General features: G+C 38.2%; 1 protein-coding gene across 2 annotated transcripts in view; it reads right to left on the bottom strand.

Moving 5' to 3' along the window:
• Positions 1-15,417, bottom strand: part of RNGTT (RNA guanylyltransferase and 5'-phosphatase) — a 183,300-nt gene that overhangs the window by 144,816 nt on the left and 23,067 nt on the right. For both annotated transcript variants that reach the window (XM_086461388.1, XM_086461389.1), the window contains exons 7-8: positions 12,386-12,495; positions 11,460-11,561 (exon numbers count right to left, since the gene is read on the bottom strand). In XM_086461388.1, the coding sequence (XP_086317514.1) occupies positions 11,460-11,561; positions 12,386-12,495 (212 nt within the window). The remainder of the gene's footprint in view (positions 1-11,459; positions 11,562-12,385; positions 12,496-15,417) is intronic.

Below are 15,417 nucleotides of genomic sequence, written 5' to 3'. Positions count from 1 at the left end.
TGTAAGATTAATGGAACAAATTCTATCTCAAGCTTAACTGAACTACTGAATTCTTTCTCTTATAATTTTTTATTATCATTATTATTATTTATTGCAGATATTGAGCTTCAAGCTTACTTTAACTTGTTTGACTCCATCCTGCCTCCACAAATTTTAGTCTGAAAATATCTTGCAGATTTAGAGGAAAATTTATGCCTGAAGCAATGGTCTCGGGGTGGGGGCAGGGGGGCAAAGCAGCAGTTACACAACCGTATAAGAAAGAAAACCAAATCCATTTAGAGTCAGGTAACAAGTAGCTACATTGCTTCTTTCCCCAAGCAAGAGAACCTTAACATCTCTCATGGAGGCCACAACGTAGCAGTCAAGAAGGGTATTACAGCTTTGAACAAGAAGGTTCCCTTAACTTTGAACTGACGTATGCCAGAACGTATGCTGGGTCAATTCTGTCTACATCACAGGCACAAGCCACAGAAGAGCACAGATTCTGTCATTTGCGCTCACAGATTAGAAGATCAGCTCCAAGGGAAAGGGCTGCCCTAGATATCTGTATAGCTAAACTTCACAAACTGAATGCCATTCTTCCCCGAATAAGCTTAAGCCATTACACTTCATGGATGTGCCCATAATTCCCCCAAGAGAACCAGCAGCACAGGATGTGCTGTTAAAAGTGGTCTGGGAGAAAGGAAAATAAATAAACCAACCAGTAATCACTGATACTTGTCACTTGAACATCACGTACACACAGGCACACCATTTATCTTGATCTAATTAGAACATTTTAGGACTATAGTTGAATATTCTAAGATTAGTATTCATAGCACAAGCCTCATAATAAGGATTTTAATGCATTAACTATTTATAAATAAACAAAAGAGCTTGCTTAGAAGACAATCTGTCCAAATATTCAAATAGTTCTATATGAATAATTAGTGAAGCAGTACTTTTCAAAGAGCTCAGAATTGTGACCATGAAACTTTGTGAGCTGTCAAAAGGCTTCAGAACTGTGAAGCACCAAGCCTGCTGCTTCACAAAATATACCTTCTGTACGGTATCACATCAGCAGTGCTCCTTAACCACTCAAGAAAGAGACACAAAACCAACAGCTTCCTTCTACCACTTCTTTTCAGAGTCTTGACACTGTTGCAGGCACATACAAATGAGAAACCACAATCTAGAGTAAGAATGCCTTCTTTGGCCATTCAAGTCAATTTGGATCCAGACTGGGGATGACATGTTCTGTCACACTTATTTATTCATTCCTCTACATTGATTCAATGATTTAAAAAACAGACTTCAGGAGCTGGAGAAGCAGCAAAGTGATATAGATGTGCCTTAGTAATAAACAAACATGTAAATACATCATTACCAGCTGCACCCCCCCACACCCCAAACCACCCACTCCAAATGCAGCATTAAGATAAAAACCAATTTCAACCTAGCCCAACAGCTGTGAAACCAACAGCCACAGTCTATAACATACATCTCTACTTTAAGTAATACCGCTTTGTGGGAAGTTCTTAGGAGTAATGATATTTATGTTCAATAGTTCCAGATATTTGTCTAACGCCTTACAACACTCTGTGCTGCCTCGTTTGACCTACAGTCTCTCAATCAAGAGAGACCTCTCCTGGTTCATAATCAATGCAGTTAAAACAGAACCAAAGAGTTATCTGGCAATGCCCATGAGTCTGGATCCCAAAAATCTGACAACTCCTTTTCTGCTGTCAAAGTCAGACCGCCAGCCAAAGTCTAGGCACGTTCTCATTCCCTGTACAACAGGTAAAGAAGGAGAAGAGGACATGCCTTTAACAGCACATTAACAGGTGGAGATGAGGCCACCTTGAGCTAGAGCTTCTTCACCCTGAGCTAGAACGTCTTTGCCTTCTAATAGGGGACATGCTAAACATGCTCAAAGTGCCCTTAATCTTACCTCAACTTAGCAAAGTTTTATGTTCACACTCTCAAATAAAAACTCAAGTAAGCAAACAACATTCAGGGGTTTCAGTGCTGCAGGAAACAGGCTGCTATCAGTCTTGCAATCCCAAATGTACTGCTCAACACAACTATACAAAATAATTATTAAGATGCAGAGTGAGCGCAGATTCACATCTCAGCTACTAAAACCCCAACTTTCTAGTCTCAAAACGTATCATTCCTGCCTCCCTATCCCACCTTCTCTTCCCTTCCTACCTATAAAATAAAATCATGAACTAGGCATCTGTTTTTTCAGCAGATTGAGAGGAATGCTGCTTAGAGAGCTTAACATCTATGAATTGCTCTTTTCAGCAATCATTAAAAAGGCAGTTTATACATTATAATCCAGAATCATCTATGTGACTTTTCTTTACTTTTGCAGAAGCTTGACATTACATTATCATTACACACTTAAAAGCTAAACTGCAGGTTCCTAACAACTGATTAGTGCTGTAGTCTATGAAAGCTAATTATAGCTTTTAACCTTGAGTGGAAGGGGGGAAAAAAGCTTTATTGCAACTGTTTCAACAACTTTCACAACTTCTGTTTCCAGCCAAAATATAGGCTATGTCAAATTAAGTATATTACTCAAAATAAAGTCAGAGAAATAAACCACACATGGATTCCAGACTCATCCTAAAGCAAGATTCTTCCAGCTGTAGAACTACCGAACAAACTTAAAAATGGGTGAGCTTGTTTTGTCTTAAAGAACTAGTTAAAATAACTATAAAGAAGGCCCATGAGAGACTATGCCATGTAAACAAAAACTGAATTTCCCTTCCAAAGACCATAAAAATGTAGCATGCAACAAAACAGTGCAGAGTTAGGAACACAGGAATAGCAACAGTCACTTTACCCTTTTAACTAATGTTTTTATTCCAAGTCTTCTTTTTAAATACCATCCCATTTTGACAGTTTCATGGGAATAACAGAAAAAATCTTACAACTACCACTTTTGAGATATTCAATGAAAATAATAACAAATGTCTAAAGAGTAGCTGTCCTACACATACGAACGACATACAATTAGCACTCAAAAGTTGAGGCTTTGCCCATTGCTGATAGTTACATAAGCACATCATTTGAATAAAGCTCATTTAACTTGGAATCAAACCACTTGAGCTAAGCCCAGTTGTTCACAAAACCTGTCACTCCTATAAAAAAAAAAAAAAAAAATCCATTTGGTCCTGAAAAGTCTGTTCCATACATATCCAAATCCCTGAATATTTGTGTTCTTTAAAGTTTCAGACCACAGAAACATACCTGAACCTCAGAGGAAGGGATACACAGCATCAGCGCAAAACTGGTAAGTATTGAAGTGAATTTCTTAAGATAGGTGGGTAGAGGAGGAAGGGAAAGGAAGGTGTGGTTTAAAAGCATCCACACAATGCTCGTGTGGGTTCTGCACCCCATCCTACCATTAGGAGGCAAATGCTCCTTCTTGACCCCAAGACCATAAACATGTATAACCTTAAACGTGACTAAATGACAAGACACTCAAAACACAACGTATCATAATTCACTTACTCATTAGCCATCTAGGGTCAGAAGGTAAGGTGCACAGAAAGGGGGTATTCATACCTTGAGAAAAGCTATTTACTCACAAATGCTTTCCAGTATTAATGGCCCGAAACTTTCCTGTTAGCACCATTTCCAAAGCCATCTGTCAAATCTCCACATCCTACCTTTTTTGCCTGCTTCTTCTAAACTGAGAAAGAATCTACTAACAATTGTATAAACCTCCACTTCAGGCATTTTCTACCTCTGGGCATAGAACTCCACATCCATGAGAATCTGGTCATGTCATTTGTACCAATCTGAAAATTAATCTACAGCTTCTCTCTCATTCCCAACAGGGTCTCCTTCAAGTTCAACTCCACATTAATATCTTTGCTCCCAGGAGACAATCTTTCTGTTCTCTAGATCTGCTTTCATGACAAGCCAGTCTCTTGTTCTTAATAATGAGTTCTCAAGTGCATAGATTTGTTTTTTAATTGGATTAGTACTACTCTGCAGTCTTCTCTGTCCTCCTTTGTTCTCGTTATTATCCCAACTTTCTCTCTAACCTATTCCTGTCTCCCAGGGATAACAGTTTTTCCATGAACCCATTCAGCTATTTCTTCTTTAATCCTTTGCAGACAGGCTACCATTTTTCTTCTTTGCCACCTAATTTTGGCCTAGTTTACCTCACCTCTTAATTTCTAATCTGTTTCTCAGTTTTCCTCTTTTTTTTTTTTTCACATCTGTTCTTTAGCAATGATTACCTTTTCACAAGTTATTCTTGTCATGAATAACTTTTGAGTAACTTTTCATACTAGGAATCTGCAATTTCTCAGTTATGCATTTAAGCTTCATCTCATCATCCTTCATCTCAAGGACCAAAGAACAGGGAAAAAAAAAAGTATCCACACAAATTCAGGGAGAAATTTTAACAACATGCATGAGAAGTTATCTTAAAACACACACAGTAGAAATCCTTCAAGTAATGGTCACAAGTATGTTTCTGAAGAGGTTGCAGCTACCAATAAGTTTGAAGTTCTTAAAAATAGAAACTTTCCTCAATTTCTACAAAAAGCTAAACTAAAGAAACCCAGGAAATTACCACAAGTCTGATAATAGAGTATCTGACATGCTTTGGATAAATCAAAATTATTTGATTAATAAACACAGTCCAAAAATTTGGCCACCAGTTTTATCATACAGTTAAGTGTAGCTTTACTATTTTTATTTTGTATTATAATACCAACAAAATAAGAATTATTTAGGCAACAGGCCTCTTTTCTAAAATGTAATTTACTACTCATGAAAAAAATAACTAACTTCAGAGAAGTTTCTAACTGTTTTGTTACAAACACCTTTTAGACAACTAGCAGCAATTCTCAAAGAGCTGCTTTACACCCTGTATCTACTTGTTCACATTTATATATTTGCAAGCCATCAAATCTGCATGAATATTTTTCAAATATAATAGCCTTTGGCAAGAACTACCTGTTCTGCCTTTTTTTTTTTTTTTAATAGCTGCCTTACCATAATTGAACAGCCATAGTATTATGATCATATTTATTATTTTTTCACTAAAACTGCATGTGTACAGATGTGAAAAATACAAAAGTACTCACACAAATGTAGGAAAATAACTTAAGCCCCTTAACAGCTTGCATTTAGTTCAGGTCACATTTTACTATTATAAAACCTAGTCCTGTTTGATTTTATTAATTTGAATTATTTCACAGACATTTAAAAGCTTTTTATTATTCTTAGTGGCACTGGTCTCTTTTTTTTTTTTTTTTTTTTCCCTCAAAACTGGTGTCTCATTACTTTACCAACCCTACTCCTGTCTGAACATTCAGCTCCACTCATTAGAACAAACATCTGCTACAAAGAGTATTAATGAGATACATACCAGGGGATACAGCGAGCCGCTAACCACCTGGGTTAATCACTTTACAGCACAAAGTTGATAATACAGTGTCACACCGTACGCCTTGAACATACTGTTACAATTGCCTTACTCAGATAGCAACTACTATTCCGGAAACAGAGCATACAAAATTGGATGTATTTGTAATACATACCTTGTAGCTACTGTTAACATACAATGTATATTTCATCTCAGCAAAGCCAAAAGGCATGATTTTAGTAGTGGGAAGTTTGCCCTTCGGATTTCTGTGTGCTTTATGAATAGATTAGCATTGAAATTATTTTTAAGACACCAGAGGTTTGACAACTGTTCCAATAAATAGACAGGCTAGAATTCACATCAAAACAGTCAGAACAGCTGCAGACTTAAGCAACTATTTTTTTTTAATGATAATAATAATAATTTAAAGTAATATGATTTTAGAGGTGGTTTTCCCCCCAAATGGAATTGCATATACTATTTACATACATGCAAATAGCTGGCACAAAGGAAACATTTTTCCAAAGACAGCCAACGCTAAGTGTGCTTCAAATTTAAAGTTGTCTAAACTTGAGATGCAAATGTACACGTCTTTACACATACCCATTTATAAACAGGAGGGGAGAAGTATTTGTTCACGCTGCATTTCCCTTTGGAGCGAACATGCTCCAGAAGGAAAGCTGGAGCGAGAAGCAAGAGGCGTGCCTTGCCAATGCTCATGGAACATGCTCCAGGGCTCTGGAAGCCAGGCACAGAACAGGCAAGGCCATGGTGTAGGCACAAACTCATGAACAGGATAGACTAAGCAAGGTAGGTCCAAATATTTCGAACTCAAGGGTCCAAGAGAATGGAGGAGGATGAGTTTCAATGCAAACCAGATTCAGAACCCACACATTTACAAACATGTATAAAATACCAGTCCACTAAAATTTCCCAAAATATTTTATAGAATCACTGTCAAATAATTTAAATAATCAGTTTCACACTATTTAGTCAATGCAAGATCATAAATACTGTTCTTTCATTTAGGAAATCTTTTTTTTTTTTTTTTTAAACTATGGGTATAAGAATATAACAATACTAAGAAAGCAAGCAAATATGCACTGTTCTACCACCGAAAAATGAACAAACAAATCAATCCCAACACTACCACAGCTCAAACCAGAAAGGTGAAAGTTCAGCTCCAGTTGAAATCTAGGAATAGCAAATGCCTTTGCAGAAAAGTCCTCAGTGAAATTACTGACTCTACATTTTGGTTAAGACAATCTACAAATAAAGGCTTCATCTATGAAACCTCTAGCAAAAACTACTGCTGCAGGAGTAAAATGCAGGTATTTATCAATAGTGAAATTTAAGAAGCTTGGCTAAGCTAAGCAAATATTGCTATTAACTGAGATAAGAGTGTTCTATTTAAGTGAGAAAGTATACTATAAAAGATATTAGTTAAGAATCTACTTTTCAGTAAGTCCAATCAGGTCAATGAAACAACAGTGCTTTATTAAGCAAAGAGAACAAAACAAAACAACCACACACAAGCCAAGTAGTACTGTAACAGTCAAACCCTAGACTGCTGCATGTAAATCACACTTAACAGAATAGCTTCAGAGGTATTTGACAACAGGGGTTTCATCTCCAGATAAAGTAAGCGGGGGATCCATAAATGGATCTCCACTACCTGATGTCTTAATATTAAATTCAGGAAGGTCACGCCTGTCAACACAAGCATTCAGAATAATTAATGAAAACCTGTTTAATTGCATATGGAGTCCGGATCATTGGAGAACAACAAAATAATTAGAAGCATGTCCAATGTAAAAAATGCTATAGTCATTTTTCATTGTTGATTAGGGTAGCTATCACGCACAGTGTCTAAATGTCCAGATAATAGTCAGGTTTTCATCTTTCATCTCTCACAACGTTCCTTTAGACGAATTTTATTAACATTGGATCTTTGCAGCACCATTTTCTTCTCTGAATATACCTGTCAGTCTGTGTATCTCCATAATTGACTACAAGTTATTACATTTTGAGAAAATTTAAAAGAACTATTTATCCCTCAGTTTTATTCTACATCCATTCTGTTTTCTCACCATTCTAGAACTCTAAAGAATACAGGATAGAATGTCCAAAATACTGAAAATTCCTACAAGAAATTACATGTGCACTTTAATTTCTTTCACAAAAGGCAGTCTTCCAGGTGCACTATTTTCTGTATTATTATTCTAGTATTCAGAATGTATGCATCCTGTACATTTGAGTAAGAAAATAAGACTTCAATTCCACAAGACTTCAATTTTCCAGATGAATAACATATGACAAAGAAAGACTCTTCACATTGAAAATACAAAGAAAAAAGAAATGTGGAAAAAATAGCTTATAACCCTATGGAATAGCACTAATTGTACATTTACAGCATTTTAGTATTTGCTGGAAGACATACCAATCTGTATTAGCTAATGACCCAAAGTTTTGAACAGATTATTCTTCAGTGGCAATGCACACTAGAGACACAGCAGATGAAGCAATTTTTTTCTTAATATCAAATGGCCTTCTGCAGAGAAAGTATTTTAAAAACAGAATTATTTTCTGCTATTACTGTTTCTTGAAGCAATAGGCTTAAATTATACAACAACATTTCCACAACCTGTCTTTAATACATACTAAAATACTAGTGCAAAGCAATCCCTAAAACAAAAGCTTCCTGAAGGACTAAGCTGAGAAAAAAAGGCAAGGATTACCAATATCTGAGCTGCACAGGACATTAATACGTTGTAAACATATTTTCATAGTTATACAAGTCCAGTCCATGGGCAGTATATCTGGAATGTGGTTTAAAAGCATAATAAATGCAAAGACTTCCATCCGGCTCTTTGTATGGTCAGTTCAAGTTGGCTGAGTTTACGTGTTTAGGCTCAGCAGCTTTTGAACGCACCGTACAGCTCTGAGAATAAGCCTGGATCTCCCAACACCATGTTTCCATAACCTCGCGCCCCAAGAACACCTGCATCACATTACTCAAGTGCCTGTGTATACAGCCAGCCAACGTTAATAAGCCAAATTCCCACCCATTTCTTAATGCTTGGATGCCATACTGAACGTAAGCTTACTTCGTATTTTCACACCATGCTCTGCCCAAGCTAACAAACCCTTGAAGTATAAACTCCACAGCTGAGAGACACCTGAAGGGTTTGTTTGGGTTTGTTGGTTTTGGGTTTTTTTTTTTTAATAGTTCTGGATGAATTACACCGAATCCTGACTGACTCCATGTGGACCTACTTGGTAATTCTCCTAAGACACCCAATTCCCCATATTTTCCTGGCTTTTCATTACCTAGGATACTCCATTCTATTACCTAACGAAACACAGAACACAGGAAAAACTTTGGAATATAGCCTACACTGCTTGTTCATTTAGTATCAAAACTTTACTTTGTTGTCTAAGCACATGGCACGGAGAACGCTTTCTATTGCACTGCTAAAACTAAACTTTTGCCCATATTTACAAGCAAAACCAATATTTCAACTTCACCAGTCTGAAAACAATAATTCTTACTTCCTGTTTTTGAGAGCCATCCATACAACTGATGCCTTCTAACTTGTATGCATGTGAACACTGAACTCTCTTTCTACTCTAAAGCACCAAGCACAAGTGAGCTCAACAGTCCTCCTCTTACCTCTGTACATTTACTGTAATTGCACTTTTTCTGATCAAGTCAAAGCAGGATAAAAATCTATTCATTCGCTCTAGTGAATAAAAACTAAAGTCATTACACTCAGCACAGTCTACAATCGCTTAAAACTACTGTATGTAAAGAACATCTTTTAGAAATAAAAAACAAACTATTGAAATGAAATAGATGTGTTACAAATTTAAATTCTTCCTGTTACTGGCACACTATTGACTATGATGTAAGAAATTACATGATTAATTACTGCAAGATAGCACCCACAATAAAAAGGAAGACTGTGATCTGAATGCTATGAGTAGTGGAAGTTAAAAGCATTTCCATTAATATCTGGGATTCTTGATTTTAGTTTTGAAACCAGAATACTGAAGAAAAACAGAAGGTTAGAGTATGAATCCCTATTGATGATGATTTCAAAACCTCAGGAAAATGGCTGTAATTTCACAAATGTTCCAACCTATTAAAAATACTCAGTCCTATGAAAATAGGTATGATTTTCAAGGTTTGGAATTTTACTCAAGAAAGATTTGTTTGAATGAAGAGCCAGAGTACCTCTTTGCAAGAATACAAGAAAATGGAACACCTAACATTTGGGGGTTTATTTCAATGTGAAGAGCAAATATTTTATATACCTCATCCAAGCTGCCAGGTGTAGAGGCAAGGAACCCTGTGTGACATGGCTTTTTCATAAAATCATAGAATTGTTTAGGTTGGAAAAGACCCTTAAGATAGAGTCCAACCATTACTCTAGCACTGCCAAGCCCACCACTAAACCATGTCCCTAAGCACCACATCTACACCTCTCTTAAATACCTCCAGGGATGGTGACTCAACCACTTCCCTGGGCAGCCTGTTACAATGCTTGATAAACCCTTTCAGTGAAAAATTTTTCCCAATGTCCAATCTGAACCTCCCCTGGCACAACTAGAGGCTGTTTCCCGTTGTCCTATCGCTTGTTACTTGGGAGAAGAGACTGACCCTCACCTCACTACAACCTGCTCTCAGGTAGTTGTAGAGAGCGATAAGGTCTTCCCTCAGCCTCCTCTTCCCCAGACTAAACAACCCCAGCTCCCTCAGCCGTTCCTCACCAGACCTGCTCTCCAGGCCCTTCACCAGCTTCGTTGCCCTTCTCTGGACACGCTCCAGCACCTCAATGTCTTTCTTGCAGTGAGGGGCCCAAAACTGCACACAGGATTCGAGGTGCGGCCTCACCAGTGCTGAGTACAGGGGCACGATCCCCTCCCTGCTCCTGCTGGCCACACTATCTCTGATACAGGCCAGGATGCTGGCGGCCTTCTTGGCCACCTGGGCACACTGCTGGCTCATGTTCAGCCGGCTGTCAACCAGCACTCCCAGGTCATTTTCTGCCAGGCAGGTTTCCAGCCACTCCTCCCCAAGTCTGTAGCGCTGCATGGGGTTGTTGTGACACAAGTGCAGGACCCGGCACTTGGCCTTGTTGAATCTCACACAACTGACCTCGGCCCATCGATCCAGCCTGTCCAGATCCCTCTGCAGAGCCTTCCTACCCTCGAGCAGATCAACACTCCCACCCAACTTGGTGCTGTCTGCAAACTTACTGAGAGTACACTCGATCCCCTCATCCAGATCATACAAGACAAAGCGACAAAAGGATACCTGATGACACTAGATGCACATGCTCAGACAACTGAGTTTCATGCAGTTGAGATCAATCTACAACCAGTTACAATCACAGAAAAAAGGCGTTTGACATTCTGTCTTTCATAATATATGGCATTTCTCCTACTTTGAAATACTAACATGAGAATACTGGAGAAATTAAACACAAGGGTGCACTTCAAACCAGAAATAACCACACTGAAGACATTCAATGCATCAATTCAATTAGGTTGTGGTCTGTTACAAAAAAAAGCCACCCCTACAATGAATGCAAGAGAACTGGTGATGGAAGATGAAACTTGATTCTTTGGCTGACCAGAACTGCCAGCTTGAACAAAGGATCACAGTACGAATGAAAAAAAACCCTATGAAATTTCTAATACTAGTCAGCTTCTGAAGGATCAACCAGAAGTTTTAATTTAGCTTTTATAAACAAATTCTTTAGTAAGAGTTTACTAAGCTGTTATCTAAGATTATTCAAAGACCTTGGTGGCAAGTCTTGGCTGACAGACAGGCAAGGGTTATGAAGAATAAAAGTACATACTTTCAACAGTCAGTCTGCAGAACAGCTGCTAAAAAGAAGTTCAGACACAAACTTCAGTAAATGTTGGGTACCAAGACAGCAGAAAAATTGATCTCTGGAGTCAGTTTTGTTGTTAGAATATGCTTTGTCCCTTGTACAAGCGAATTCACTTTCCAGGGAAAATACAAACCACCTACCCAATTTACTGGGTGTTTCTTTTTCATTTAAAATGAACCTACCGAGTGCCGTCTGCTTTCCAGCTAACTTTGTATGGCTTCTGCTCCAAAAATTTAATATTTTGCTTGTCCATGGAAACAGGTTGTGCTCCAGGGAATCCAGACCTACAAAAAAAGAAAAAAGAACCACGTTTATTAATGTTCTGCAATAAACAGTCATACAAGGCAATGCATTTTTTACATCAGACTGAAGTCACACCTTGTACCAGCCTTGCTGCAAGTTAGAACATCTTCTCCAGTAAGGTATTTTGCAAGAGGAATCAAATGCCTGTCTGATAAGAACAAGGGTATTTGTTCATGACAAAACACTAAATCATGTAGAACTTCAAAGTTTTAACTTTGGAGGAGGAAATATTTTAATTCAAGATTACAAGCACTAGATGAACTGTAAGCATCAGTAAGTTAGGAAGCACTGTGAGCAACTCCCTGGATCACAAGCTTTGGGAAGGAGGAGTTCAGAATCTGAGACATTAAAATCACCGTTCTCATTAACATTGGACACAAATCCAAGCTGGCTAGGAAAACAAGTATTATACCTCAATACTGAAGTGTGGTGGCAGTTGTACAAATAAGTCTACTGCATGAGCAAGCACCAAATTTTACACAAATACCTGGACTAGACTACATCTGGAATTTGCAGAGCAACAATTAATCTGAAAACATTTTGTTATCTCTATGGAAAAGCAGTTCTAGAATCTTGTTTCTTAATATCAACAGTTGATCATTGCATTTCATAGCACAACGCAAAATCCTCATCTATTTCACTGCTGAGTGTTTTTAAGGCTTGCTTTTTTTTCTTTTTAAAACAATTCATCCAAAATCAGTTACCTTTTTGCATTCTTACAATGAGCTGTTTCCTTCCTCAAAATTAGAAATGTAACACTTATTTCTAGACAGTATAAATAAACAAGTTCTAAATGTTCTCCTACCCTTCCCATCCACAGAACTGCTGACATTTTTGCTGTATTCCTCCTAACTTTGGTTGTGTTGTCACCTGGGTCACACATTTAACTGTTATTCCTTCCAAGAAAACTGCACCCTAAACAAACAAACAACAAAGTTAAAAATTAGTATTTAAGCCTTCATAAAAGCAGATCAGAACATGGCAATACAAGATTAAGTCTGTTTTTACAACTTGACCATCACAAGCAACACTAGATTAAATATTCCTTACAGATTTAGCCCCAAACACCAAGACACATCAGCTGAGCTCTGCCAGTAAATTCACTGGTGAGCCATATTATGAACCCAGGAACTGAAAGGAGTTATTTATGGGGGGTAAATAAAATATTTTTTTAAATAAATAAATAAAATTAGGTAATTGATAAGGGATAGGCACTGTTTAGCTAGTACTCCCAAGAAAGTTTCCACATCGAGCTACAGCATCAGTCTCATAAGTAAAATGTTTTTCTTTAAAAAGAGGGTAGACTAGTATCAAGTATTTGATAGTAAATTGGCCACATACAGAATTCACAGGGATCAAAATCATCATCCTTAGTACACAAAATATTATATAATAATAAGGTAGTGTAACACATTTATTTGTGGAGGAGAATCTGAACCTAAACAGTATTGTAAGCATAGAGCAAATCATTGTACATTAAAGGTCACAAAACTCTTTCTGGCAGAAGCCTTTGTGACACCACTTTTAAGTGTATCCAGAAGTATGGCCTCAAAATAAATAAACTGGAAACTAAGGATAAAATTCATCCATGAAATGTTAAAAATTTTAATACGTAAGTAGTATTTCTAGACCAGCAATTCTGTGCTTTCCTTGATTCACAGAAAGTAAGAGCTGCTCACTAACCGTGTAAGTAGGTTGGTAATTAGTGAACTAAAGTCCCTGGGAAACACCTTTAGACATGAGGTTGGGGGGTTTTTTTTGGGGGGGGGGGGGGGGGGCACGGGGGGGGCAGCAGGGAGTGTTTTAAACAAAAAAAGTCTCAGCAGATGAAGGCATTAAGTCCTACTTTTCTCCCTCCAAACCTTTGAGATACATATTTTCAATCAAATACGTTAATTTTATCAGATCAAGATGGGCTGACGACAATTTCAGTAGAAGTTCAATTACATGGATTTCACCTCTACCTGGGTGATCTACCATGTTACATATCTCAAAACTTAAACTTACTCTGAAGGGAAAACAAATGAAAGAATGAATGTACTTATGCAGCAGCAAACTTAAAGGGTTCTCAGCTGATCAAGGACAAACTTCTTAACAAAACAGAAAACAAAACCAGCTTGTTTGTAATAAAATATTTGTGTAAAAATACACTTGCATAATTTTATTCTCAATCTAAACCAGGTTACTAAAGTGAAGATGCTATCCTGATTGCCACAGAAAAGCCTAAGTAGAGATGAATAAAAGAATACTGAAAACGACTCTAAACTAACTTGTACATTCCAGAAAAAGTTTGATGCCAAGTGGAATAAAAACAAATTCTGCACAACAGCACAATTAAAGCCATCAGGCCTACAAAGCTACAAAATTAAAGATTTCTATAGAAATCCCAAATCAACCAGACTTATTTCAACAGCATCTCAAGTAAATTCTCAATGCAGACAAAGATCAAAGCAGGAAGTTTCGTCTGTTGAGCTATGAATCCTGCAAATGAAGATACAAGTATTTCGTATCTGTTCTCTAAAATGCTTGAAACTTGCCTTAACAAATCTAGCTGCATACTACTGATAAAAGGAGCCTTTTTGCTCCCTTCTCTTTCCACACACCGTGCCACTCATCCGTTCTACTCTTGAGCAAGTCTAGGAACTAAGTTGGCAAAAATAACATCATAAATTAGTAATTTTCTGCCAAAGTAGTATCCTAAACTAGCTCACCATAGGATGAGTCAACACTAGTGCCAGCACAAGGGAAGCAGAAGGAACACAAGGAGTGCAGGGAAAGCAGGACCACAATTTTCAGTACAGCCTGCATTTAGTTAAGATTGGCTCAGTTCCATCACCAAATCTTATTCTGAGAACAGTACGGCCTAAAGAAATATGCTAGTTCATAACTTTAATTACCTTAAGCTCTACAGACTTTCAGCACATCACCTATCCCATATTATTTATGTGGGCACCAGCAGGTGCAAGAGCACACAGGTGACCGGGCAAGGGAGGCAGATAGCTACACATGTCTGGCCAGCATGTTGTCTGAATTCTGAGTAAGTGGTTAAAAGCACCATGAATTAAAGGAAGATGGTTATGTCTTGCTTCTCAGAAGAATGGCAGAGCGTGATGGCAGTATGACTGCTAAGATTCAAGCAAAAGGCAGGTAACAGGAAAGATTTTCCAGAAAAGAAAGAGTCATAAACATGAAACTGGTGGCTGCCATTTGAGAGCGTCTCTCTCTTGCAGACTACTTGCCTCAAGTATACTCCCTAGCTAAGGCACAGCACTATGAAAACAAGGTGAGCCACCTGGGCATCCATGCTTGGCTAACTCAGCGCTCCAGGTTTCACGAGGACATTTCCTTGGATAAGGTGCCAAAACAGAGCCAGATCCAGGCACTTTCTGCACCATTGCTGAGCTAACAGCCCCTCACAGAAACAGGACACTGGAGAACATGGTGCAGAGATGCCAGAGCACTCAGATCAACAAGAGCACCTCAACTCCTCAGCACTGCTACAAAGCCAGGAGTTATACGCCCTAACGGATCCAAGGTAACTACATGCGCTTAGTATCTACACCCTGCACAACCTTCACACCATCTGTGCTAATCAAGCTCTCCCCACTTGCCACCATATCCCTCCACCCATCACTTCAGCTGAAGGAGAAGTGGCAACGTGTATCATTTTGTGTTGGTTCAGATCCTAAACACCGTCTGGAGGAGTGAGTGTGTGGGAATAGCCCCAAACACACACCTCCCTGACCCTAGTGGCTATCACCAGGCCTAGGTGATAGCCATCTTCAGCGACTCAGACCTGACCGAGTGCCAATATGCTCAGAGACTGCCTTCCAGAGA

The sequence above is a fragment of the Leptosomus discolor genome, chromosome 2 (genome assembly GCF_034619465.1).
Source record: "Leptosomus discolor isolate bLepDis1 chromosome 2, bLepDis1.hap2, whole genome shotgun sequence".
NCBI lineage: Eukaryota > Metazoa > Chordata > Aves > Leptosomiformes > Leptosomidae > Leptosomus > Leptosomus discolor.
Note: the sequence above shows the minus strand (reverse complement) of the source record. Positions and strands in the feature narration are given on the sequence as shown.